At 48.9% G+C, this 27,999-nt stretch overlaps 1 protein-coding gene and 1 long non-coding RNA gene across 3 annotated transcripts in view; one reads left to right on the top strand and one right to left on the bottom strand.

Moving 5' to 3' along the window:
- Positions 1-27,630, bottom strand: part of LCP2 (lymphocyte cytosolic protein 2) — a 44,933-nt gene extending 17,303 nt beyond the window's left edge. The window contains exons 1-9 of the mRNA XM_072824196.1: positions 27,274-27,630; positions 22,810-22,872; positions 17,285-17,331; positions 8,667-8,732; positions 8,205-8,236; positions 7,556-7,593; positions 4,087-4,282; positions 1,843-1,940; positions 48-114 (exon numbers count right to left, since the gene is read on the bottom strand). Of these exons, the coding sequence (XP_072680297.1) occupies positions 48-114; positions 1,843-1,940; positions 4,087-4,282; positions 7,556-7,593; positions 8,205-8,236; positions 8,667-8,732; positions 17,285-17,331; positions 22,810-22,872; positions 27,274-27,351 (685 nt within the window). The 5' untranslated portion in view covers positions 27,352-27,630. The remainder of the gene's footprint in view (positions 1-47; positions 115-1,842; positions 1,941-4,086; positions 4,283-7,555; positions 7,594-8,204; positions 8,237-8,666; positions 8,733-17,284; positions 17,332-22,809; positions 22,873-27,273) is intronic.
- On the top strand, positions 8,409-20,014 carry LOC140632301 (uncharacterized). Of its 2 annotated transcripts, none has more exons than XR_012029821.1 (4): positions 8,409-8,750; positions 9,845-9,931; positions 10,303-10,606; positions 19,667-20,014. It is a non-coding gene; the product is annotated as an uncharacterized lncRNA (long non-coding RNA). The 2 variants fall into 2 exon arrangements; XR_012029820.1 differs by lacking the exon at positions 19,667-20,014 and adding an exon at positions 11,299-11,790.
- Positions 27,631-27,999: the final 369 nt, after the last annotated feature.

Genomic DNA, 27,999 nt, shown 5'->3' with positions numbered 1-27,999 from the left:
AGGAACAGGTACGCTGGTGGGCGATGGAGGGCAGCCCCTGTACTTACGCTTTGCTGTTTTATGGTTTCTACTTCTGCTAGGCTCTTCGTGGTTTGGCTGGGGCGGAGGGAGTGGCTGTTTAAAAAAGATCCATATGTTAAGTAGCATCTCACTGGAATATAGCCACAAGTCCTAGTGGCCTTATTGCCGCTAATAGCCTGACTGTTCACTTTCCTCATCATTTCTCTCTTGGACAGTAACCTCTTACCTGAGCTCCCCATCCCACACTCTTTCATCCAAGGTATTATCTGCATGGCAGTGGAGTGAGCATGTCACTCCCTTGCCAAGCCCTTGAATGGCCCCTCTCATAGGGAATACAATAAGAACTCGCTGTGTATCCATCTTTCCAAGTCCTTCTTAGATTCCTCTCTCCAGGGTCCACTGGGCGCCCACTCTACATGTCATCTTACAGTTCCTGCAAAATCTCAAGCTCATGCCATGGCCTCTTTCTCATCTCTGTACTTGTGTTTTTCTCTGCCTAGAATGTCCTTTCCCCACCTCCTGCCACAACTGGCCCATTCTGTCCAGATCAATGTTGCCTTCCCACCCACCATCAAGTTACTGGGTTTTCTGTCTCCCTGATCACACATTACTATTCAAATTGTCTTGTGTATATATTTGTTTACTTGTTCAGTATCTGCCTCTCCCTAACCAAAATTGAAACTTCATAAAAGCAAGGACCTTATTTGTCTTGTTTGTGCTCTATTCCCAGCAGCTAGAACACTGCTTAGCACACAGTAGCAGCTAATAACTGTCTGTTGACTGAATGAGTGAATTCTGCATCCCAGTAGTGGCAGTGGAAGCCTTCAGATTTCAAAGCAGAATGTTTTTGTACATCAATTCATCTCCATGAGTCTCCCCCCTCTTTGCAAGAAAACTGCACAAGCAGGAGGAAGCCACGCATGCTTAGATGAAAGGTCCCAACTGTGGGGTGGTCTGCATTTTGAGATTTGGGGAAAACACATTCTCTCTCTCCCTCTAGGCCTGGACACTGGCATTTGCCTACCACCCTTAAATCTCTCAGACCCCTCACGAAGAGAACACGTTTCCAGCTATTGGCACATTAGCCTGAACTTCTGGGGGTCTCTCTGAGTACTTAATTGGACCCACAGGGCCTGAGACTGTAAGCTTGAAGAAAGAGGAAAGGGGGTTCTCCGCCTCTCTCTCCTCTAGGTTCACTGCATTGTGAGCCTTGGGGGCTCAAGCCACCTGCCCGCGGCATTTCCGCCTCTGGCCGGCAGGTGGCACACGTCTTGCAGGTGAGAGAAAGTGACCCCGCGCTCCAGGCCATGGCCATAGGGACCATTTACTTACCCGTTTATTTCAAAGCTTTGATTAATTTCAAAGGGGAGGGAGATAATAGCACAACCTCATTATTGAAGCGGCTTAAATTGTTTTGGGTAAGGGATGCCTGGGTGGCTCAGCGGTTTAGCACCTGCTTTTGGCTCAGGGCGTGATCCTGGGGTCCCGGGATCAAGTGCCACACGGGGCTCCTCCCTGTGTGGAGCCTGCTTCTCCCTCTGCCTCTGTCTCTCTCTCTCTCATGAGTAAATAAATACACTCTTTAAAAATTTTTGTTTTGGGTAAAAAGAAAATGCCGATGATGACATGCACTACGATGTGGACAAGAACCAGTAGGGTCTCACCCCCCAGGCCCCACTGCCGGTGCCGGGTTGCATGCTCGCAGCCTGTCTGTAATCTCCGCTCACTGGTCGGCGCCGGGTGAGGTCCCTACCGTCTGGTCTCTGGCAGAGGAGGGATCAGAGCGCACCCAGCCCCGGGGAGGAGGGCGAGGGGGCCTACCGCGTGACTCCGGGCCGCGGGCGGAGGAGGGAGCCCGGGCATCGGCCGCTGCGGGGGCACGGGCGGCTGCTGCGGGACTTTGCTGGTCGGGGGCCGGTCTGCGGAAGGGCAAGGGCAGGAGGGCAGTGAAATGAAAGCAGACATGCCCCACCACGGCCGGGGGCTGCGAGCACCTCTGCGCCGCGGGGAGGTCGGGGGCGCCCCACCCCGCAGCCCCCGCAGCCCCCCGCAGCCCCCCACCAGCCCCCATCAGCCCCCCCAGCCCCCCGCCAGCTCCCCATCAGCCCCCCCAGCCCCCCGCCAGCCCCCTGCCAGCTCCCGCAGCCCCCCGCCAGCCCCCCGCCAGCCCCCCACCAGCCCCCCCAGCTCCCCGCCAACTCCCCACCAGCCCAAGGCCTGCCCGCCCGGGTCTCAGACACTCTCACACGCACACCCAGGTGACCCCGCAGGGTTAGGTCTGCTCTCGTGCCTTCTGTCCTGGGTCCCCTTCCTTCCCCTCACAAATGCTCTGGGGCTGACCTCCCCTTCCCACTTCCTCCTTTTGCTCCTCTCTTCCCTTAAAGGGAGGGGCTGGTCACCAACTCCCCTTACGGAATCCCAGATTTTTTTTGTTGTTGTTAAGATTTTATTTTTAATCTGTACTCCCAACATGGGGCTCAAATTGACAACCCTGAGATCAGAAGTCGCAGTCTCCATGACAGAGCCAGCCCGGGGCCCTGGAACCACACATTCTTAGCTGGTTACTTGGACTTGCTTTGGAAGAAACTCAGTATTCTGAACCACTGAAGTATCCCAAGGCCAGGTGGATAGGCTAGCGATGTCCCTTCTCTTTGATGGGGTAGAGACCAGGCCAGGATAGTGACTGAGAGCTTCTCACATTCTGTGCCCAGCATGCCTCTGTTGCCTGACCCAATCCCAGCTTTGGAGAGGTACTGCTCTTCCACAGGGAGTGGGGCTCAGAACCTGGGCAAGCCTGGTCTAATCTGATGCCACTCTACCCGCACTGGCCAGCTCTCAGCTCTTCTGACATGCTGTCCTCCTGAGAGCCAGAGCCTTTGCACAACTGTTCCTACCGTTGAAAATACCCACCCTCACTTTCCATATCTACCCCATTTCCACAGCCAACTCCCACTCATCTGTGGAACTGCAACTTGAAGCTCATATCTTAAGTGAAGCAGCCTGGACTAGGCATATGTCCCAGCCTTCTCACCCGCATTTGTCTTCCTAAGTACATATCATGGTTTAATTAAGGCATTTGTGCTGTGTGCATTTGATGTTACCTCACCCACTAGACTATGAAGTCTTGGGGTGAGGACTGTCTTCACTCTGTGTCTCCATAACTGGCACATATAAGGCACTTGATTTAATCATTTAATCATTTCTTCTCTGGACCTCCATTTCCCTGTATATGAAACCGGCATCATCCTTGCTCCCCATATCATAGACTGTGCTTAAAAACACAAAACAAAATGTTGACAAAGTGTGAAAGGGCTTTAACATGGCAAAAGTGTTCTACAGCATGAAAGATGGATAGTGTCCATTTGCTTATGGTATAGATTGTCAACTTTCTAGCTGACTCTCTGATACTCTGCTGTGCAAGTGTGCATGAGCCTGTTTTCTTTCACCACCACTCCTACAGTGTGACCTATGAGGCAAGGGCTACATCTTCTTTCCTGAGGATTTCAAATTTTGGCATTTAGAATGATGCCTGGCTCACAATAGACCAGTCATTTTTGTTGAATGGATAAATGAATGAATGAAGGAGACACAGGCTGATAAGAACAGATTGACAGTAAAAATCTTAAATAACGTATAAAAAATTATTTTGAAGTTACGGTCACACCCCCTCAGTATTGTTATGTTGATTGTGGCCGTTTGTGGGTAGAAGAAGTCCCACATAACTATGAGTTGGTGGAAAGATGGGGAGAAATGGGAAGGTACTCTTGAGTACCTAAGTAATACATGAAATGAGTTATTATTACTGCCGAATACCTTACGTGGTAGTTCAGTGTCAGTGTCAGCCACCACAGGCAATGATTTGTCTGCAATATTTATCATCCTCCCAGCAAACGTCTGTGGTCTATATTTTTATTATCCTATTTCGTAGATGAGGAAACTGAGGCCCAGAGAGAGGGAGCACCTGTCCAAAGTCGCATGGCCGCAAGGAAGCTCTGCGCTGCGTGGGCACAGGCCCGTGAGGGGCAGCGGGGCAGCAGTGCTGGCGCGTGGGCTGCAGGGCCTTACCGATGTAGGTGGAGTTGGAGTTGGGGAAGGGCTTGGCAGGCAGGATGGAGCTCTGTAGGGCCTCCTCATCATTGGAGGGTGGCGGCTCGTAATCTGCATCGTCTTCCACGGGTGCCTCTTCCTCCTCGTTGGGGGACTCGTAGTCATCATTGTCCTCCCCGTCCTGATCGTCGGTGGGGCTCTCATAGTCATCCTCCTGCCAACACAGTGACGGAGACAGACCGGTTTGTAGAGCTTTCTGTGGTACCCGTGTGCCTGCATTGATTTTCTCTCTGCCAAACCTCCCAACAGTGCTGGTGTGGGGGGCAGCAGCACCGGGACCATCACTCCCATTTTATTTATGAGGACACTGAGGTTGGGGAATGCATTATCACAGGGCCAGCGAGTTGTGGAGTGGGCCCTCCATCCAATCCTTTAGACCACAAGGCATTTTCCTCTACCCCTTTTTGCACAAGAGAGAAAAGCACACGAAATGAGCAGGACACTGGAATAGAGGGGTGAGGAGAACCAGCGCTGTTGTGAGTAAATGTGTTTTTTTATTCCAGGAATCACGAAGAGAGAAACTAAGTGCCTGGAGCATCTGGGATGCCACTAGTTCATTGTCAGTTCTGTTCTTAGTATGCCTGAGCTCAAAACATTCTTCTCATCATAACTTCATGCAGTGTTGAAGGCCATGCTAATGGGGAAACCAGATAACCAAAGCCTATTAATTAGAAGGCAGATGAAATTGTGTCTGAGAGGGGAGAGTCAGGGCTGTGCGATTCTGTGGGCTGAGGGCTGAGTGTATAGAAACAACAGCTTATTATTCGTCACATCTGACACTGAGTTTAAAGCTGCTTTCTTTTTTTTCTAAAGATTTTATTTATTCATAAGAGACACACACACACACAGAGAGATTGAGAGAGAGAGAGAGAGAGAGAGGCAGAGACACAGGCAGAAGGAGAAGCAGGCTCCATGCAGGGAGCCCGGTGTGGACTTGATCCCCGGCCTCCAGGATCACGCCCTGGGCTAAAGGCAGGCACTAAACCCCTGAGCCACCCAGGGATCTCCCTAAAGCTGCTTTCTTTTAGAAAGGACTCTTTTTCTAAATTTTAAATTTTGTGTCGTATTTTACGTGTGTTTCTCTATGGGTCTCAGGGAAAGCGCGCCCTGGGGATTGAGTGATTGCCTTTGAGGCAGCTTATGAAAGGGGTCAGTCATAATAATGATTTCCCAAGCAGGGGTGGCACCATCGGCCACTGTGTGGCAAGTGCCTTATCCTTCTGATGCCAAAGTCAGGTGGGTAATAAATGGGCCCGGGGCAGTTCTCTACAGTCAACAGCAGTATGAAAAGAAGCAACGGGGGTTGCATCTTGATGAGCAAAGTTGTGTACCAATAGCCTAGAAACCCTCATAGCTTTGCTAGATGACTTAAGAAAGACTAAGTTGTTCAATTGAAACATTCCTGTGTTCATGCTGGATTTGAGGAATATATATTTTTTTTAATATTGGAAGGCAAAGTGAGGTTGAGTGTCTTCCTGAACTCTGAGAAAGACTTCATTGTGTCTTCTGTGTTCCTATAACTTGAGAGCAGGGGAGGGAGCCCCTGAGTCAGGGGTCTTGAGAACAGTGGCCTCCACCCCTCTCCAGGGAGGGGGCTGCCATTGACAAAAGAGAGGAATCCCTAGATGGTCTCAGCCTACACACCCCAGCCCTGTTGCTCCTGCTTTCTACCAGCCTTTACCCTGAACACCTTCCTCAACAGCAGACCTTTCCTCTCCACTTCTAGAACAGTGGGTTTCCCCAATGATTTGGCTCCTAAATTTGCATGCATCTATTTGTTTCTAATCACGTTCTGCTGTGTGGATGCGATATCCATGCTATAAAATGCTCACAGGGTTGGATTCCTTATCTCCACCCCAGCCCATCTAGCGCCCTGTGCAGGGCTGGACATGCAGTGAAATCCATGAGTGTTTGAGGCAGTGGCTAATGGGAAGCCTGTGTTCAGTTTGTTCATCGAGAGAGGGAAGGACACCAACCTCAGGCTGGGCTCCCACACCGAAGAAGCCACGTGGCCAACAGTGGCAAAGATGCAGCTTCTGTGCAAAACTGTACACAGTGTGGGGGAACCTCTGGTCTATTTTCCCTTTTGCACAAAACAAATCTGTCCAATTCCTTTGTCTTTTTATAGAAAGCACAGACATAGCTAGCATTTTTCAAATGCATTGCTTCCTTTTGCCAGAATCTCAATAGGACAAGGGATGTTCTCCCTGTTTCCTAAAGGCACTGAGGCAGCTGCTCACCAGAAGGACCACTAGACTGAGGACCCAGGACCCCCACCTGGGTCCCAGGCTTGCCCCTAACTAGCTGTGTGGCTCTTTGTAGGTCCCATTCTCCCCAGGGCTCAGCTGCTTCATCTGTAAAATGAACACACTGGGCTGTGAGCCATAATTGAGCACCTAGCCAGAGTCCAGCTTCATGCACAGTAACCCTGAACACAGTCTTCTGGGAAGAGGATATCCAAAGTCCATCAGACTCTCAAAGGGCTCACTGTGACCACCTCAAACATAAAACCCAATTGGACTAGACCGTCCCTGAGGTCTTTTAGAGTGAATAGTTGATTCTGAAATCTCTCTCCCTCTGTGTCAGCAGTGGGAACTTAGATCTATAAGACAAGCTCTTTTGGGGATCTCTGGGTGGCTCAGCGGTTTACGCCGCTTTTGGTCCAGGGGGTGATCTTGGAGACGCGGGATCGAATCCCGCTTAGGACTTCCTGCATGGAGCCTGCTTCTCCCTCTGCCTGTGTCTCTGCCTCTGTCTCTCTCTCTGTGTCTCTCATGAATAAATAAATAAAATCTTGGGATCCCTGGGTGGCGCAGTGGTTTGGCGCCTGCCTTTGGCCCAGGGCGCAATCCTGGAGACCCAGAATCGAATCCCACATCAGGCTCCCGGTGCATGGAGCCTGCTTCTCCCTCTGCCTATGTCTCTGCCTCTCTCTCTCTCTCTCTCTCTCTGTGACTACCATAAATAAATAAAAATTTAAAAAAATAAATAAAATCTTAAAAAAAAAAAGACAAGCTCTTTTAAGCTACTTTCGTGTGTACCATCTAGGGAGGGAGTTTGGGAAGGCCCTGCTGTGGGGGTGATAATAGTGAATAATGGTGTGATCTGCAAACTACAGCCCATGGGCCAAGTCCAGCCCACCACCTGTTTTTGTAAACAAAGGTTTATTGGCATACTGCCAAGCGCAATTGTTCAGCTATCATCTATGGTTGCTTTTGTGCTATAAAAGCAGAGGTGAGTAGAAGAGCTGGAGGCTGGAATGGATGGCAAAACTGGAAATATTTACTATCTGACATTTAGAGAACATATTTCATGGCACCCTGAGGGGTTAGAGGCCTTGCTCCTTTTGGCATCATGCTAGTTCCTCATTACCAAGGTGCTCTGCAAACTGCTGTAAGGGTAGAAGAAGAGCCCACACCATACTCACAAAGGATGACCAGCCCCCATTGTCTTCTTCATGGCTTTCTGTGGAAGAAGATAACACCATTATCAGTACCAAAAGAAGCCTCTAGAGGGAAAGTCAAAGCAGTATCCCATCTGATGTGCTCTCACGCCACTGCCCATCCTAGGCCCTCATCCTACCTTCCTCATATCTGAGGGTTGCTTTAGTATCAGCTCTAGAATTTCCACCTGAGCAGCTCATTCTACCAGGAGGCAGCAGTGGATCTCAACCTTTCCCCACAGAACAGTCACCCAAGAGGGCTTTAAAATACACAGACACTGGGGACCTACCCCTAAAGCTTCTTTAAAGCTTTAAAGATCCAGATGGAGGGACACTGGCTTGACTCAGCTGCTCAGTCAAAGCCTGGGTCCTCCCAGGATTCCCCACAGAGTTCGTCATTTCAGATCTATAGAGGCTCCCAGCTGAGCAGGGGGCATAAAGCAGGTGTCCAGCATGGTACCATTTCTCCTGCTCTCACCTTGGACCCGAACCTCTTTCTGGGAGAGAACTATCTGACAGACAAATGAATAAGGTCATCTGCACAATACCCCAGGAATCCCAGGAATCGGCAGACAGAAGAACCGAATTGCCTGTCACCTCCTAAAGCAATCACTCTCACCCCTGACACCTTTACCTGTCTCTTCAGGAAACCGTGGGACTTGGGGTCTGCAAAGGCAAACAGCATTGCATTAGTGGTATACTGGCTTAGGAGTACCTCCCTCTTTCCTCAATCCCATCCTGCGGGAGGAGCCCCCCACAGGGGGTTGTCTCACCTCCCAGGACTGCTCAGCAACCTGAGCCAAGCTGCCCCCAAATTCTAGAACCTATCAGAGTCACATTGGTGGTGTAACTGGGAGCTCATGACTGCCTGTGTCTTTGGGGGAAGTTCCCCTGAAGTCATAGGCCAACAAGCAGGATGAAGGGCAAAGAAAAGGAGCTCCCAATTCCCTCCTTGGCACCAGCTTCAGGACCCTGGGCCTGAAGGAGTGCTGTAGGTCGAAAATCGAGGCAAAAGCAGTCCTGGGCCTCTCGCTTGGATTTGAAAATTCTCTGGGTCTTATTACAGTGTCACTGGGCTCTTGGATTCCCTACTCACTTGCGTGTGAAAATGCTCCTTCTCTCTTCATTCTTGTTGATTTCTTGACTTAACTTACTGAGAATCCTACAAGATAAAGGACAGGTAAGGTGACAAAACCATCATCTCTCTCCCAGTCCAACTCTCCCATTAGTCCTGGAATTCCCTGATCTGCGTAACATCGGACATCCAGGCCAACCTTGGCCAGCCTCCTTGACTGGCCTCCAGCCAGTCCTCTCCACTGGGCGTCTGCTCCTCACTTCCCCCGAGCAGTTGCTGCCTTCATCCCCTCTCCGGTCCCCTGCTTCTGCCCAGCAGGCCCTCTGTGCTGGCTCAGCCTCCTCAGTGAAGCTCACAGACCCTCTGTGAAGACCTGCCAGCTCTCACCTGGCTCCCCTTCTCAGAAATTCTGTAGCCTTACAACCTTGATACAGCCACTGTGTATTTTATTGTCTTACTGCTCTTGGGGCTCAGGTCCCCTGACTCTTGGTTTAACATCCCTGTGGTGATGTCAGGCTTCCAGGAACCCTCAGACCACCTCTGAAACCTGGAGGAATCAGCTGCTCATTGCAGAGCTTGACGGGAGCTCTGGGGTGAGCTGTTCTTTGGCCTGTATCTCCTTTCATCTCCCTCCTGTTCCCCCCTCCCCCGCCCCCGTGCCTCCTCCTCGGTGACATGGATTTTTTATAAACTCTGGAGAAGCATTCCCAATCAGGGCACACCCGGCAGAGTGGGAGACTCCCCGGTTCACTCATGTCCTGAGGCCAACCTTGGCCAGGACCCTTGGAGATGCTCTTAGTCCTCGAGTGCTGTGAGCTAGCAAATCCTCAAACCCCACAACAGGGAGGGCCTTCACAAACAGAACTGCAGCTCAGGCACATCCAGCAGTAAGAGTCCAGTCCACGGGGTCTCTCAAGTCTCCGGGACAGGAGATTCCAGCCTCCCTTAGCACCCACTGCTGAGACCAAGGAAACCCTCGTTAGTAAACAGGCTCAGTATTCCCTAGAGATTTGGAGGCAGCTAGGAGGAGCCTCAAAGATGATCTAACCCAAGGTCATTTTATAGATGAGGCCACAGAGGTTCACAGAGCAGTTTAGTGATGAAGCCCTCCCTCCCCACAAAACACACCCGCCCCTGAAGCCAGACTCCCCGATTTCCAACCTAACATAGCCTCGTGTTAATTTCCTCTATGCCTCAAGCTCCCCAGGAGCCGATGCAATTGAGCCTGTGGCCCATCTGAGAATGAGCCACGATCAACATTCCTGCAGCTGAGTGACCATCTCAAGGTAGCAAGTCTGGCCTCAAACAGAATTGCTAAGTTAGCAAAGGTGGCCCTTTGCATCCACTACTTCCTGCTTCCCTCATCACTCCCCCAGGCTCCCACCCCCCGCCCCCCACTTCGCCATGGTCTCAGGGAACTGCTGCTCTGAGCCCTTCTCCGTCAATCAAACGACAGGATACATTTTATAAACACCCTGGGGACTTCAGGGAACCAAGCAGTAAAGAGGGCAAGTCTTTGTCCTCCATTGTAATGTCGCTGCTAGGATTTCACACCCCGGGAGGAGATGCTTTAAAGAGGGAGTGGGGACTTTGCGGTGACCTCTTGAGAACACCGCCACTGGAGCGCTTGTGACACACATCTTTTGTTTCCTTTAAGCAATCATTTTGAGAAGCTGTTGGGAGTCCCTCTCCTCCCTGCCCCTGACATCCTCCAGAGGCACCAAAGGAACCCCGCTGGCGTGGGCATCCCAGCCACATCCGGCAGCAGTGGTGGCCGCAGCAGCCCTCCCAGCAGGCATGCTCCACCCAACAGTATGCGGGAAGGGCCCTCAAAGCGCCAGGAACTCTGCTGAGAGCTCAGGAGCCTCGAGGAACAAAGCAAAGGTCCCGGATCTCAAGGAGCTTAACATGCCCGTGGAAAGACAGACAAACGCTGAACGTTTAGGGAAGTGAAATTCTAGGTAAGTGTTGTCTATATATACAGGCAATGGGGGTGGGGCTGGGCGCAGGACAGGGACGCCCGGGTAGGGCGCAGCTGCAATTGAAAACCAGCAGGCTGGGCACCCAGATGACCCGGCAGCAAGGAGCTGAGGAAGGTGGGGCCGGGCGCCCCTCAAGGTGCCCCTCCCAAAGAGCCTGGCTCTCTGACCGGCTCACGCCGCTTTGATCCCGATCCCGAAGGACCTCCCGCTCTCTGCGTGTCTCTTCTCACCAGTATCTTTAGCAGCCAGGCTGGAGGCCTTCGGGGCTCTAACTGGCGAAGGAAGGAAATGTCAAACCGCAGGCCCTGACAGAAGAGCAGCAACGAGGCAACAGAATGCAGAGCGGGCCCACCAGGCCAGCCAAACAGGGGCTCCCGGGGCCCCCGTGTGTCGGCAGGCCTCTGAGAACACCTTCTGAGCCAGCTGTGACCACTGCTGAGGGGGAGTGGGCCGGTGGCAGGTGGCAGGGCCCGTGGGCCGGGCAAAGAGCTGGTTGCCGCCTCTGTGTGCGAACCTTCAAAGTCCCCCACTCTCACACCCGCAGGGAACCAAGTGACAGTGAGCGGCCGGAGGTGACTCATTCCTCCTCCTCCCCGCAAACCCCAGGCCTCACTCAGCACCGGGACTGGGCAGCATGTAGACATAATTCTCTCTGCGTTGTCTTGTTTTAGGGATAAGCTGGCCTCCAAATTGGGGCTGAACCTCTGACAGGAAGTCAGGCCATTGCAGCAAGATGGTTCCAAGGGTGGTTGCATCCCTTGCTTGCTACGTGACGGCAGCCAGGCTTTGATTTCTCAGCCGCAGGACTTTCCTGGTGATGTTAGGAGGCACAGACTGTGGGTCCTTGTCCTGAGTCTGACTGCAGCATCCTGCCCCATAAGCCTTGCCTGCTGCATGACCTCCAGCAAGGCACTTGTCCTCCCGAGGCTCAAATTCTTCACCAGCAAAGTAAGAGAGTTAGCCCTGGTGAGGGAATCCCTGACCAGCCTGACTTTGGAATTACACTGGGTACACCTGTTACAAACAGATTACCAGGCTCACTGTAGACTTCACCTGTCAGAACCTACAGGGCTGAGTGAGGCCTGGGAGCAGTGACACCAACCAATTTCCTGGTGATTCCTATAGTCTGTAAATTTTACGAAATCAATCTTTTTTCTTGCTATTCTTGGAATTTTTTTTTTAATTTGAAGGAGGAAGGAGGAGGATAAGGAGAGGAGGAGGGGGAAAGAGGGTGTGGAGATGGGGGAGGAGGAAAAGATGGAGGGGGAGAAGAGGGGGAGGTGGGGGGATAGTTGGGGGAGGAGGAGGAGGGGGAGGAGGGGAGGACTAGATGGGGAAGAGGAGGGAGAGAAGATGGGGGAGGAGGAGAAGATGAAAGAGGAGATGATGGGGGAGGAGGAGATGGGGGAGGAGGGGGAGGAGATGCGGGAGGAGGACACGGCCTCCTTTTCATCGGTCTCTTGTGCTTTACCAAGAGCAAGTAGAGGTCCACTCTGGGTTTTGAAATCAACTTTGCTGGTCACAGAGAAGTAAGAAAGAAAGCATACAAAGAAAGGCCAGCAGAAAGGAGGGAAGGGAGAGAGAAGGGATGGCCAGGGCAGAAGGAAGCGGGAGAGGACGTACCAGAGCCCTTAGCACAGCGAAAGAATAGGTCACTCAGGAGGCATCTCTCTGGTGCCCACGTTGTCGCATGTGTTCGTGTTACAGTGTACACACATTTCTCACCAGAGTTCTCAGTAAGAGCTTTAGACAGCTTTCCTTCTCTCCCTCTCCCGGCATCCCTCGGTGGGAGCCTTATTCCCTGGACTTGGATTTCAGAGGGCACGCTGCTCCCTCCCAGGACCCCACCTTCCCAGACCCAGAAGGTTCAGGTGAAGTCGGCCCTGTGCTCTCCTGCAGCACACCCCTCCAGCTCCCAGTCGGCCTCACTGCCCGCCAGTCCTCTGTCCCCATCTCAGTCCTTCCACCCGCACCCAGCACACATTGTCACACTGCCTCTGGCTCTTGCTCTGCGTTTCATCCTTCTTTATTTTTAATTTTTTTATTGTTTTAGATTTTATTGAAATTCAAGTTCACATACAGTGTATTACCAGTTTCAGAGGTAGACATCAGTGATTCGTCAGTTGCATACAACACCCAGTGCTCATGACATCACATGCCCTCCTCAATGCCCAGGCCCAGTGACCCCACACCCTCCTCCAGTAGCCCTCAATTTGTTTCCTCTGATTGAGAGTCTCTTATGGTTTGTCTCTCTCTCTCTGTTTTCATCTTATTTCATTTTTCCTTCCCTTCCCCTATGCTTACCAGTTTTGTTTCTTAAATTCCACATATGAGTAAAAAATCATGTGGCATTTGTCTTTCTCTGACTTATTTCACTTAGCATAATGTCCTCTAGCTCCATCCATGTCACTGCAAATAGATTCCATCCTTCTTTAAAGGAGCACAGGGTTTGACCCAAGAGCCAGGCCTCCAGAAGTTCTGTCCTTGTGACATGAGAAGCCAGGTGTGGGTCTTGGGACTCAGGGAGGTGCCTTTCACCATCATCACAGGCCTCAGGGGAGAACCACATGTGGGAAGGCCTAGCATGGTCTCCCTGCTCCTCAGCTTTATACCCCCCCCCTATAATTTTAACATCTAATATTTTATTGTCACTTCACACTTATTCTGTGGTAGGCAGATTGTTCCCATTTTTACCACCAAAGAAACAAGACACTGAGAGAGGGCTTTGTCGAGGGCCACTTGAGCAAGTTCAATATGGAACTGAGTTGGGAAGTCAAGTTTTCAGGACTTACTTTGGTGGAGAAGGAGTGGCCGTCAGTTGAGAGGAAGCACTTCCCCTGTGGGGAGGACTGGCTCCCTGGACAGAGATTAGCCCATGAATGGGAGAAAGTGGAGACAGATCTGTCACTGTAGCAATTCTGTGGGAAGGCATGGTCACATTTTTTTGAGGGGCCTGGGAAAGGCCCACTTATCTCTGGGTCCCTCCCTTGGTCCTCACTTCCTCCTTTTTTCCCTACTATTTCTCAGGTAGACTTGACTCTGCTGTTAGAAGGCCTGCAGCTTTCACAGGAGGATTGACGAATAACCAGATATTACTGCATCCCCTCTCTGATAGGAGTTAGCTTTTCCTAGCCCAATTCCACTCTCGGTAATGGGTGCAATGGGAACTCATGATATAGACCCATCCAACATCTATCTATTGGCTACACCACCACCGCATCACTCCCTTCTTATTTTTTTAAGTTACACTATGGATTTAAATACAAAACTCATCACATTTTTAAAATAAGCTCCAAATAAGCATCAGCAGATTTTAACATACATTTTAACATGTATTCTATTGTATTCCAATTTAGCCAGATAAGGCTCAGCTATACCATGGATTTTAAGCCCCTCCCTATATAGGAGGCTTTATTGTTTTATTTTTTATTTTTTTATTAAAGAATTTATTTATTTATTCATGACAGACACAGAGAGAGAGGCAGAGACACAGGCAGAGGGAGAAGCAGGCTCCATGCAGGGAGCCCGATGCGGGACTCAATCCTGGGACCCCAGGCGGAAGGCAGTGCTAAACCGCTGAGCCACCAGGGCGGCCCTGCTTTGTTGTTTTATTTAGAAACTCTCCTCCATTTCAGTATTTGGGGTGTCTCTGGGAGAAACTGTCCGAGGGAGTAGCTATATCTGCAGACAAAGCCTTCCTCACCAGAATCTGCCTTCTTACAAATCTACTTAATAGAGATTTTTTTTTTTTAAGCATGGGGAAAGAAAATCAAGATATTTAGAGGAGTGCAATCTTGTTTTGGTCTGCTGTACATAAACACAGTTTCTTTCCCATAGCCCTTTAGGGTAATGATGATGGCAAATGAACCTATGTACAAGGGAACAGAACAATCCTATACAATTGAATAACTACACAATACCAAGCAGCTTATGTGGGCTGCCTCCTTTAAAATCCAGCATTCCCAAGAGCTAGTTCTTTTCCCTAAAAATAGGTGAGGACACAGGCTCAGAGGATCGATGGGACTTTCCCAAGGTCCCATGGCTGGTGGGAGGCAGGGCTTGCTTTAGAACTTGGCTCTCTCTTGTTCCAAAACCCATGCCTTTTAAGTCTTCAATCCCTCCTTTGACAGCATAGCATGATTAATAAAAACTTAGAACTGTGTTCATTGAGATTTTGTGTAAAGTAATGGAAACAGCTAACACTCGTTCAGTGCCTACTATTATTTCCCCCATTATCTTCTCTAACATTCCTGCTAACTCCCTGAGGTTGGTTCTCCTATTACAGATCTCCATTTTACAGATGAGAAAGCTGAGGCTTGAGGAACCCAGATAACTTGCCCACAGATTCATAGCTAGTGAATGGAAGAATTGGGTCTCAAGTAGTCTGACCTCAGAGCCTACATTTTTACTCACTAAGCTCTTCTGTCTGCCTGTTCATACCTAAAATTATAACCTTTAGAAGAGGGAGCCTCCATGGTCATATTCCTTTATTTTATAGACTGGGAAACTGGGAGTGGACTACGGACTCATCCCAGCCACAGAGTTCTCTATAAATAGAGCTGGGACAGGTTATTATGTCTGTCAAGAGGGACAGTAACCCATAGAGTTTCCTAATCAAGACAACCAGGACCTTCTCTAGACGCCTACCCCAGCACTCCCCATTCACCTCCGTGTTCCATGGGCAGGTTCCTAGCTTGCCTGGAGCACACATGCGTGCATTGGAGGCTAAAGAAATGCCCCACCTCTACCACACCCACAACATGAGTGTTTACAGTCCGCCTTCCACACTAGCAACCATGTCTCACCTTCCTCCTTCTCCAGACACTCAAGCATAGCTCCAGACAGCAAGTGAGCTCAGCCCTAAGATAAAACAGAATCTTCCGAGCTGAAAGTGCCTTCCTTATCTCTTTTCTTCCACTGCTCTGATTAAATCCCCTCACCCTGCCTGTGCAGGGCCACGCCCCTCCCTGAGGCTCCTACTCCATTAGCAGGGTCATGCCCATTACCCCCTAGCTTGTATCCCTGCTTGCAGCTGGGCCCCCCACCCTGCTGTGTTTTACACTGCCCTGGAGAAAGCCAAGACACCAGTTTGACCTCTGTGTGCTCCCTTCTGCCCTCACCTCCCCACCCTTCTCAGACTCCTTAGGACAGCTCACAGGATCCTTCTCATCTGTGACCAGTTACTGCGGCCTCTTTGTTCTGTGTGTGCCCCAGCTGTTCTGACCCACTTGCAGTTTCATTAAACTCCCTGGTGTCCATGCTTTTGCAACATATTCCCAGAATGTCCTTCAACCCATTCTTTATCTGACCATTTCTGGTATATGTCAAAATCCAATTTAGCCTCCTTGCCTCCCCAAAGTCTTCCCTGAATGCCATTGTTGGCATTGTTGCCAAAGTTGACTCTTCCTTTCATACTCCTGAGGAACATGTACCAGCATGTGCCACAGCACCATCGTAATCGTAGTATGATTGTTTTGTATTTCTGACCCTCCCTCTAGAATGTGAGTGTCCTGAGGTAGGGAATCTGTTCCTTATGTCTGTAGCCTAAGTAACAAAGGCCTGACACATTATATTGGCATCTAGTAGCAGTTCCTTAAATGAATGAAGTATTACTATTGTATGGGGACCAGAAGATGCAAACCCAAATGCTCTCAAGGACCAGGTATATATATGTATATACATATACACAAAAATATATTCTATTACATACTTATTATTATGTATATGAAGAATATATTACATAAAACTGATAGTTCTAGTGACTTGATAATTTCAAAGATTGGACATCATTGGGTCCATATGGACTGGAGCTCTCTTCAGATAGAAATCATCATTCTGATTTGCCACAGTCTCCACGACCCCTATTTTTTCAACAACAGTGAGGCTTTGTGTTGATGACCTCTTTTATCATCATACTTGTACTATTATTTTTCTTAGAGTAGAGAAATATTTCTTCATAGTCTATCCAAAGGTGGTAAAATGAAAGAGAAATTGATAGGACTTCATATTTTTTGACCTAGCACATTTTACATATTTACATCACCTGCCTGGCTCCAGTAAGCTTTTGAGTATGTGAGACATTTCCTAGAGGAATGAAAACACATGGTAAGAGGTGCACGATGCATCTCATTTCAGCACCCATGTGGGGTGTACGTCAGTCATTACATCCCACTTCCCTTCCTCAGGATTCTTAAGACTGTGCCCCTGGAAGCCATCCAAGCAATTGGTATTGACAGCCAGAATGATGTCCATTGTCATTCTTCATCTAGTCCAACTCTGTCATTTACTAAGTTGTTGGAAACTGAGGTCTAGAAAGCTTAAGCAATCACTGTTCTGGTGATGACACCGTCATGAAACAGGTCTCATGACTCTGGTGCCCAAGTCTCCCCACTGGTAGAGAGGAAATGAAAACACAGTCCCCAATCAGGCTTGTCTTTGGCAAGAGCAGCCAACACACCAGCTGGGCTGGATCCGTTACTTCTTTTTCTCCATGTATCATGTCACATCTCTTTCCCATCCCCTGCCCTTGCCTCTACTCTTCCTGCTCACTTTCCTAGTGTAAACCAACAGTGACAGAGTGAGGGTCTCAGCTCTCCCTGGACTACTTCCCACTCCGACCTCTGTTTCCCCAAACAAGGAATCAGGGGCAGTACTTACGGTACCCGGAGCTTAGGAAACTTCTGGATGTCATTTTCTGTCAAGTTCTGAAATGAAGACACATGGGCAGGTTACAATCCACAGGAAGGGCCCTGGGCCAGGTGAGTAGAGAAAGTGAGAAATAGGGAGTAGCCAGGACCACAGCAACCCAAAGCATACACCTCCCCCACCTACCCAAAGCAAAGCGACACCTTCTAGATGTTGCATAAAACGCCTGTGGGCCTGGTGTTGCCAGATATACTTTTTTCCAAAGGGAATCCCCAAGTCTGGATTTTATGTGAAATTGCCTGAGTTTGAAGTATTGACAAATAATTTTAAGTTAAGCAAACACACAAACACTATGAGAGCTAAATTGTAGAACCAAACAACTTGTTTTGTTTTGTGGGCCGAATTTGGTCATGCTGTGACCCCTTCCTAAGCTCTTACCCCAGACTTCAGGGTCCCTCTCAGTTTCCATATGGAGAAGCTGTGAGAAGCCAGCCTGAAGAAGGGGTCGGGGCCCTTATACCACCATCACACCCCAAAGCCTCTCTCAGCAGGGCTATTGGTAGTGTTCTCTAGATGTGGGGATGCAATAAAGAGGCTTTCCTGAAGGAACAGAGAGGGGGAAAGGAGAAAGAAATATTTGTGAAGAACTGACTCTGGGGCTCTGTCTTACTCTCACCCTGATTAGCCCTCACATCATCCTGTGATTTAGAAACCATCAGTGTTCCCATTTTACAGATGAGAAAGCTGAGGCTCTGGGATGTTAAAGGAATTTCAGCTTGCAGGTGATGGAGCTGGGGCTGAAGCCCTACTCTGTGGCATCCATGGTTAATTTTCTTCTTGCAAACCTCCCTCTTCCCACATCTGATCCCTTTGAGGGACCCGGGGACAAGGTGGCAAGAGGAAGAGAAGAAGGTGCTCGAAGAAGGAGAGGCAGGGTGCCAATACCAGAAACAGAAAAGAGGGTGAGCATACTTTCCACGGAACTAATGCTGAGCCATAGAAAACGATCCATTGACATTCTAACTGAGGCTAGAAAACAGGGGTTAGAGTGGAAGCTCTAGGGTCAGACAGGCTGGGTTTGAATCTTGGTCCATCCACTTAGCAGCATTCTGATTTGGGGCATACCCTTAGCTCTCTGAGCCTCTGTTTCCTTATCTGTAAAATAGGAATCAGAATACTAACAAGGGCCACCTTTCAGGGCTTGTGAGCACTGAACGAGATGATGTGTGTCCTGTGTTTGTCTCTGCGCTTGACATACCCTCTGTGAATAATAAATTTTATGTGAGTAACATATGTGAAAATAAATAATAAATATTAATGAGCTGGAGTCTGGCTGGCTCTCAGAGGTTAGTTTTGCTTCTGCTCCCACTCTGGGCTGGAAGCTGCCTGGCAGGTTCTCCATAGGGAAGAGGGCACATGGTCCCCTCTGAGGCCAGAGGTGCAGAGGCTAGGTAGGGTATCTTAACAATGTGTTTATCGGGCTCACCTGCCCCCTTAGCACACCTGGCAGCAGGGTTGGTGCTGGGGTTTGCTCTGAGTCCTGAGACAATCAGGCTTTTGGTCAGGTTTCTTGATTTCTCTCTCTCTCTCTCTCTCTCTTTAAGATTTATTTATTTGAGAGAGAGAAGAAGGGGAGGGGCAGAGGGAGAGGGAAAGAGAGTCTTAAGTAGACTCCATAGTGAGTGTGGAGCTGGACTTGGGGCTCAATCTCACCACCATGAGATCATGACCTGAGCCGAAACCAAGAATCAGACTCTTAACCGACTGTGCGACCCAGGCTTCCCACTCTTTTATTTGCAATATCCCTAAGCAGTGGCTCCTCCTTCCCCCAGCACCAGTCCCTCTCAGGGATGTGCCGAGACTCATGTTCAGAATGGCACAGTGAGCACAGGGCTGCCTGAGGGCTGGTGGCTGCGTGCTGGGCAGCTGGCCACTACCTTCTGTTTGGCTTAGTTGAGGATGTAGGCTGAGGGAATCTAAGAAGAGCATGAAGGGGAAGGGGGACATGAACAGGTTGGAGACACAGAGGAACAGGATGTTAGGAAAGAGAAAGGCCTTTAGAACAGGGACAGGAACTAGCAGGAAAAATGAGGGATGTTCCAATGGGATTTTCAGAGAGTTTCTGCCACGTGATGTCAGCCCTCCTCTACCTCCTCCTTAAACCTCCAGCAACTCTGTGTTACCTTTAGGATCACCTGTACCTTTGTAGGAGCGTGGTTAGGTGCTGAGCATGCCCTCCAGATGGGCCCTGCCTGGGGAAGCGACGTGCGGACACTGCTGCCTGCCCACCCAGTATCTGCTCTCTCTTGCTCCCTTACTGACTTCACCTGGATTTTGTTTGGGGCTGTAAATGTTCCATGTCCAAAATACTTAACACCCTACACTTCCTTGCAGATAACGGAGATTACGGGACTCTGCTGTGGCCAATGAGATATAACCTGAAGTCTACTGGATAGAACTTCTGGAGAAGTTCCTACTCCCCTTAAAAGAAGGAGAGTCATTACCCATGCAGTTTTGTGCCTTTTAATCTTTGCCCTACTTGCCCCTCCTCCTGCCTGAAATGGAAGTGTGAGGTCTGGAGGTGGCATAGCCAACTTGCAATGAGTCGAACAGAAGCCACAAGCTTTTTCCATAGACTAGACAGGGTCTGGGTTCGTGATGACTTCTTAAAGTAGCTCACCAGCCCCTGGTGCCTACTCTAGATTCCTTATCACTTGAGAAAGATAAACCCCTGTTTGTTAAGCCACTGTGGTTGGGTTTCTGTTATAGGCACCCATATGCCTTCCTAACTGACATGCTCCCAAACACTTTTCATCCTCTCTTTCAACCTACTTCCAGAAGGTTGAAGTATGGAAGTATGGCACCCCCTTCCCCACCAGACAAGGTCCTACTCTTCTCACTGGGAAACCAAAATAGCAGCAAAACAGATGCAAGGGACCTACTAGCAATGAAGAGAGAGAAAGGGATCCCTGGGTGGCGCAGCGGTTTAGCGCCTGCCTTTGGCCCAGGGCGTGATCCTGGAGACCCGGGATCGAATCCCACATCGGGCTCCCGGTGCATGGAGCCTGCTTCTGTCTCTGCCTCTCTCTCTCTCTCTGTGTGGGTGTGTGTGTGACTATCATAAATAAATAAAAAAAAAAAATTTAAAAAAAAAAAATGAAGAGAGAGAAAGAAAGAGGGACAGAGAGACAAAGAGAATGTGGACTTCCGCTGCTGCCTTCAAAAGCAGAATGGCCCTGGATATTATAAAATCAGGAGTTGGGCAGCCCGGGGGGCTCAGCAGTTTAGCACCACCTTCAGCCCAGGGCGTGATCCTGGGGACCCAGGATCAAGTCCCACGTCAGGCTCCCTGCTTGGAGCCTGCTTCTCCTTCCGCCTGTGTCTCTGCCTCTGTGTGTGTGTGTGTCTCTCATGAATGAATAATAAAATCTTTAAAAAAAAAACACAGGAGTGATAGATGAGAAATTAGAGCTCTGATCGGAGCTCACACTGTACCCAGAGCACCTGGGGGTGGAGGCTGAAACCCAGCCTCCCAGTTGCAGGGCCAGGCACAAGGTTCTGCCCCCTGCTCTCCTGGTGCCTAGGGTACTTCTTTCCACTTCCTTCTGGTCACACAATGAGGAGACTCTACTGCAGTCTCCAGGGACCGATGGGTCCTAGATATGGGAGCAGAGGAGCCAGAGCCCCTCAGATACCATTTCTCAGCCCACTTAAACAATCCTATCCTAGCAGGCCTGAGGTTCACACACAGAGTGCTGGGGGGACTGGAAGGGTCTATCACCCACCGTGACCCAGTCCAACGTGCTCCTTCTCAGGAGAAGAGAGAGGCCCTGAGAAGGCAACTGCTTGCTCAGGGTGAGCTAGAGCATCAGGGCTGCAAGCAGGGCCACCCTCAAAGATGTCTTACTCCCTGTCCACTCAACACTAGTAAGTCTCAGATCTTAGTTCTTGGTGGTAAAGGTACCAGAAGGAAGTATTTACATTTAGTACTAATGTGCAAGATCAACAACAACAAAACTCCAGATATTGTGTAGGCTCAAGGCTCAGTATGAAGAAATAACATTGTTAAAAATTCATGCAGTGTTAGAGTAAATTAAATGTGTGCTTTAGTTCAATGACTAGGTATGGGACTTAGAAAATTCACATCACTCTTCTGTACACATTTCCTCGGTTGCAAATGGGGTGGTTAGAGCCTTCCCAAGATAACTGTTGTTGTTTTTTTTTTTTTTTTGAGAATTTATACAAAAAAAATTCTACGATTTTTTTTGTATAAATCAAGCTCTGGAAGGCCGAAATCACACCTTAGTCGTCTCTATATTCCCAGGATGTGGCATGGTCCAGTACGTAAAGGGAGCCCAGGAAAATGCTTGTGAAATGAATGGATGGGTGAATTCATGCATGATTTAGGTGAAACAGTGACTAAACGTGTTTTACATGGCACATGAAAGAAAAACTGAGACCAACAGGGCACAGTTTGGTCTCAGCATGAAACTTAACAGCTGCCTAGAAAGGAAGAGGACTATGTGTGGTAGTGAGCTCACCATCCCTAAAAGAATTCAAGCAGATGTTAGTGGTAGGGATATGATATGGGAAATGGATTGGAGTACCAGGTGGAAAGTTAGAGTTCGTAACCTCTCTGGCCCCTTCTAACTCTGAAGTCTCATGGCTGCTGACCTCAAGGATGCTGACCATGGCTTGTAGGGAAACACAACTTACTTTGCCCTCCTTCCAACTCCAACTGGGAGCATCTACCCAAGAGAACTTTGAGGTCCTATTCCCACTTCTTTTTTGAAGGGCAAAGAAGCATGAGATGGGAAATGGGTAGATTGGTAGAGAGGGTCTGTCTCACCCACAGACAAAGGTGGCGTTTCAAGGGAAATGCTCAGACCACCTCCCAGCCACCTACCACCTGTCAGAGCTGCATCTCTTTCTATTCAAAGGATTAATCCTCCATGTATGACTGCATTTTAGTACTATATTAAAGCTCTTGGCAATATAATGGAGTAGCGTCCTATCACATATGTGTTTAATTGGCAAAAAACCAACTATGTGAATTTGATAGAGAGAAAGAGGTATGTAATGAAATAATGAGGGTGATTTCACACCGTATTCCACTCAGTGAGTATGTACTCCAGCGTGAGAGATGGGAAAAAATAATCTTCTGTTCTCCCAGATGGTCTTTTTTTCCCTTAGGCTTTTCTCAAAGTATGGATGTCATTTGAAAAGATTTTTAAGGTGTGTGTGTGTGTGTGTGTGTGTGTGAACTGTATCTGGATTTCTCCTTATACTTTGACTTTAGAATGTGCCATGGTATCAGGGAAAGACCTGGAAGGTATCCAGAATAGTAGTATCGTGAGAGGTGATGACAGCAGAGGGCATAGAGAACCTCAGAAGATGGCAAAGGGCTGTGTGCGGATCCTGAAGAGGGCATTGACGCTGCGCATCCCCATGAACTAGGTAGACCAGCTGGCCTGGCCATGACTGGTTAGAGTGTAGAGCAGCTTTGGTCTCACTGTGTCGAAGTGGTCAGCACTTACCAAAAACCGCTGCCCGTCGATGTGATACTTTTTCACTACCTTCTCACAGTCCTTGTAGTTCAGCTGCAGAGAGGAGGGGAAGGTGCTGTCAGTGGCAGGCAGGTGCATCCCATTGGTTCCCCTCACTTGCCTGCCCAGAAGCTTAGCAATCTGTGGTACTTGTGGCTAGCCAGACCCCCACCCCCCTACCCCCATAGTCTAATAGAAGGGCCCCATCCCTACCTCAACTCTGCTTTCACTTGCCCCTTGGGACTCTCTGAAATGGAGAAATTGCCCCGGTCTAAGGTTTTGAGGCCAACCCCTACAGAAAAAGAGTGTCCTCAAGCCTATAGAGACTGGCCACATGCTCCTTAGGCACATACGGAATAGGTGAGAAAAAGAAAATAAGTAGCAACCATTGTGTCACCACCAAAGGATGACCCTGGTGAACATTCGATGTGTTTCCTACAGTGCTTTATTCTGAGCTTATCTCTAAACAGAATGGAGGTTAAATTTCACATTTAATCTTATTATCCTAACTTTTTCTCTTAAAATTGCTTTAAAATGATAATATAGGTACTGCCTCATGTTATCACAAACTTATTCTAAACACTATTTTCTTTAACTACTCCCTTATTGCTGTTCATTTAGGTTGTTTACCAAACTACTGTTCCAATAACGGTAACAGAAATTGCTGATAATTGAGCGCTTGCTATCTGGCAGGCGCTCTTCTGTGTATTTTAACCAATCTTAAGTCTTTAATCCTCACATCTTCCAGAGACAAAGGTGCAGATGGCTAAGCAATTTGCATGAGGTCCATGGGTAGCAGGTGACAGAGGTGATAATCGGGCTTCAGAACAAAGCTTTAATGTCTCTGTCAGGAATGTCCTCTCTTTGTTGGTAACATGATAATTTACAGTAAGTAAAGCAAACAAATTTAAGTGTACCTTAATACACCATCCGGATCAGAGTATAGAAAGAACATCATGGATATCCTTCTACACACATTTTTTTTTTCTATTTAAGATAAATTAAACTGGATTCTCAGAATAGAGTTATAAGATTCACAGGAACGATCTTGGTTGCTTTCCCAAAGAGTCACATCTGTTATTAATCTCAGTTTTCTGTTTCACCTTGTCTTCAGCAGCATGAGAATTTGCATTTGAAACATCTCCAAATGTGATACTTTGGGCTGGAGTATTTAAAGTGAAATGTCTGTCCTGGAGAACCTTTGGTTCTTGTCAAAGTATGAGGCTCACAATCTGTGGCAACCTTCTTCTGGGGGCAAATCTTGGTCTTTTTTTTAATGGTCAATCAATCTAAAAAGTGAATAGAATTGTTGTAATTTCTTGGCTTGAAAGGATGGGATAAACTTTAAAACTATCAGAAAAAGCTGATTTAGAGGTCAAGTTGGAATGTGAGCAACATTTGAGGCACCCTGATCATCCCTTCTATTTCCATGCAGTGAGGTAGAAGTAGTTCTTGGAATATTTAACTGCCTTTAATTCATCATTTACTGTCATCATTATCAGATACAGCTCTGATTTTGCAGATTGCTAGGTTTGACTCTACATACACAGATAGCTCTGCAGACTGGGGCTGCTCTAGAAGTTGATTCTGATCCAGTAACCAGATACCAGGAAAGCATCCGTAGGCCTGGGGGCTAGAATTCGTATTTTTAGCAAGCATATAGGGGATTCTACGAGCACTCAGCTCTGGTAGTCTAGAGGAGGTACTGTTGTTGTAGACGGGACAGCTGATGCTCAGAGAGGGGAAGGGACTGGTCTGAGGTCACACAGCTGGTTGGGAACATAACCGGGATTAGTAATGGCTCTGAGTCAATGCCTTTCCACTGCATGGCCCAGGAATGCTTTCCTGCCAAGTCAAAAGAAATTGGAGGGGTTAAAGAAATCCAAAACATGACCTCAGTCCTCAGAGAGGACTTCTATTCTAGGCAGGGGATGAACTACACATATCTAAGATAGGAAGACACAAAGGCCTGTCAATCTGCATAAACGTCCGCAGCTAGGGTCCGGTAAACAGAGCAAAAAAGGGAATTTCAGACATGAATTGGCCCCTCAATCTGTTGAGTGCTTCACACACCATATTTCTTTTAATTCTTTCAACAATCCCATGAGGGAAGTTGCTGTTAGCATCTCTCTTTTCCTGGTGAAGTAGCTGAGGCAGAGAGAGGTGAAAGGAAGGTCACTAAGCTAGCAGGTGGTAGAGCCAGGATTCAGAGCAAAGTGTCTGACTACAGGGCTGGCTGGGAAGTGTCTCCGAAGAGGCCCAACCTCTCTGCTTTGTTAGAAATTGCACCTGCTCATGGATCCTTTGAACAGGATATTTGATGACTAAGATCCATTCCCAAATGACTCCATGGTCAGTTCACTTGATGTTTTCTCTCTGGAGAAATCAAGGTTCCTAGGATTTGCAGTTGAGTCTGTGGGGGCTGAGACTTCCCGAATCACAGATTCCCTTCGATCTCCTTATCCTACCATCATTTTGATGAGGGATTGGTTTGGGTTTTTTTTTGGGGGGGGGCGGTTTATGAAGAATGAAACTGTCCCAGTGCTGCAGATGGGTCCCAGGGTCTGAGGTCTCCAAGAAGCAGCTCTCCCTTCCCCCACCTCAAGCAGATGGCCGGCACAGATTCCTTTCGATCTCCTCATTCTACCATCATTTTGGTGAGGGATTTGTTTAAATCACCCCTGACCTGTAGTCCACCTCCCTGCACTAAGGGGAGATTTGCCCATGGATTCTGCTATTACTCGACCAGGTTGTGTAGTTCTTCTCACACTGAAGACAGGACCTGTCTGGGCATCTCAGTCTGTTCCTAGGGTTCTCTCACCAATTCTCAGTATTTTCTCCTTTCTTTAATTGAGGTAACACGCCCTTTACAGCATCTTGGCAAGTTTCGTCTTCTTGCCCTAATTTATTTGGTCTACATTTAAGAAAAATACTTCAAAAGGCAGTTGTCTCAAGCATCTTTGTACCCACAGTGCTGAAGCTTAAGCTTATTGTGACCTTTTGGAGGAAAGAACAAAAACAAGATACACACAAAGCAGCAAATAACAGGATCTGTGGGCTACACATCTTTCATGCCACACTCGATTCTATATCTCCACATGTTTCTTCTTTAGGTTGATGGGGAGCAGTTAGGTATCATATAGACCCCATGTGTCTATACATCCCAGGGAGCCCCATTCCACCCCCAGGGGAAAAAAAAAACAGAAAGTTGACTTAAGTGACATCTAAAATCTTGACTTTAAAATATCATCTTTACAACCATGTGAAGTGTCAACAGAATTCCATCCCATCCTCCAGGGACTGGGGTGTTGGAAGCTCAGATGTTCCTTACAAGACTTCTTATCTTTTTTTTTTTTTTTTTTTTTTTTTTTTTTTTTAATTTTTATTTATTTATGATAGTCACACAGAGAGAGAGAGAGGCAGAGACATAGGCAGAGGGAGAAGCAGGCTCCATGCACCGGGAGCCTGATGTGGGATTCGATCCCGGGTCTCCAGGATCGCGCCCTGGGCCAAAGGCAGGCGCCAAACCGCTGCGCCACCCAGGGATCCCTGACTTCTTATCTTTTGAACAGGGATGGAGAGTACCCAAGTTGTGTGGCTTGGAATCTACTCAAGCAGATGTGTGACCTGTGGTCTCCTCAGCAGATGACCAAGCACAGGTCCTTGAGCAGCTCCTCCAGGGCCAGAAGGCAGGATGGTAACACTCTAGTTTCAGGTCTGCCACAGGCTTGGCCTCTGACCCTGCTGGCAGAGCTCTTCCTCTTACAGGCCTCAGTTTCCTTGGCTATCTCAACTGATCATAACCTAGAGCTCATAGCAGTTCTCCCACCTGCTTCACAAGACCCTCATAAAGCTCCAGTGAGACTCTGTTCTCCGTGAGGAGCCCTCCTTCAGGTCACGAGCAATGACTGCCCAGCCACCATCTCTGGTATTGTTCGTGCTAGCCTTCTCCGTCCCTCCTGCCCTGCCTTTTCTTTCTCCCATGCCCAGGGCCCCATTCACCCCTTTCTAGTAAGCAGCCTTGATCTCATTAGTGGCTTCAGCAGTTTTGAGTCCCCTGAGCACGGACTTTGAAGCCAGAAACGCGTGACTGGAATCCTGCTTCTGTCACTCGTAGTCCCTGGGGCTTTCGGCCATTTAACCTTCCTGAGCCTACTTTCAGCTGAGCCCAGAGGACCGCAATACTGGAGAGTGTTAAATGGGACAGTGCCTGCAGAGCGCACACTCAAGCCCGGCGCTCAGTAGATACACATCCATCGGAGGGACCCCTTCTCCCCAGAACTCATCGCCAAGAAACTCAGGGGTGTATGGACATCTACATGGTGCTCGCTCAACTGGTAAGGCTGCCACGGGGTTGGAAGTTCTCTGCACTGTTCTGCCTGACTCCTTCTTCAAGCCACTGCCCACCCCGCCGAGGGCAGCCAGCCTCCCCGCCCACAAAAGAGCAAAACTCACCTTCCTGAAGTAGTCGGCCAGGTTGTCGGGGTCCCAGGTCAGGACGTCTGAGCGAAAGGGCACGTTCCTCAATGCCATGGCTGCTCTCCCAGGACAGAACTCACAAGCTGAGCATGGGTGCTGCACCCATGGATGGAGAACCCCAGTCCAGAGCGTGGAGGTGTTCTTGGCTCTTCCAACTTCCAGTCACCGTCTGGAACACCCTTGTTGGAGCACAGGGCTTTTCTGCTGTAACCAGATCCCAGAAAGCAACAGCTTCCTCTGCGAACAAATATGGTCTCTTCTCAGAAAACGACTCAGCAAGTTTCCTTCACCACTTCCTCTGCTCGGCTCTAAATAAGTAAACAAGGAAGCCCAGCTCTGGTGGCTGGAGGAGGTAGAGAGAGCGACGGGGTTGGTATTGTACCCCCTGGCCCGGCCAGCCCCGCCCCGTGGGAGAGGCAGTGAAGGGGACTTGGATTCCAGTGTGAGCCCAAGTATGTGTCCATTAAAACTCCTGGCACCCAGATATTTGTCCCGCAGTCCTGCTGGGCCGGGTCTTTGCAGATGAAAATCTATTTTGACAGTTGACCTAAAATACACATGATCTCCCACATCAGCAAAGTGCCAGGGGGAAGGAGCATGGCCTTTTAATGCTTTCCAGCCATCCCTCAGTCTCTCCCAAAAGGACAACATTGACATTCCTTCAGCAGCCTCCGTATAATTATGAGAGGATTCTCGGTGAGT

The sequence above is a fragment of the Canis lupus genome, chromosome 4 (genome assembly GCF_048164855.1).
Source record: "Canis lupus baileyi chromosome 4, mCanLup2.hap1, whole genome shotgun sequence".
Taxonomy (NCBI): domain Eukaryota; kingdom Metazoa; phylum Chordata; class Mammalia; order Carnivora; family Canidae; genus Canis; species Canis lupus.
The sequence above is the reverse complement of the archived record's forward strand: the minus strand, read 5'-3'. Positions and strand labels throughout refer to the sequence as shown.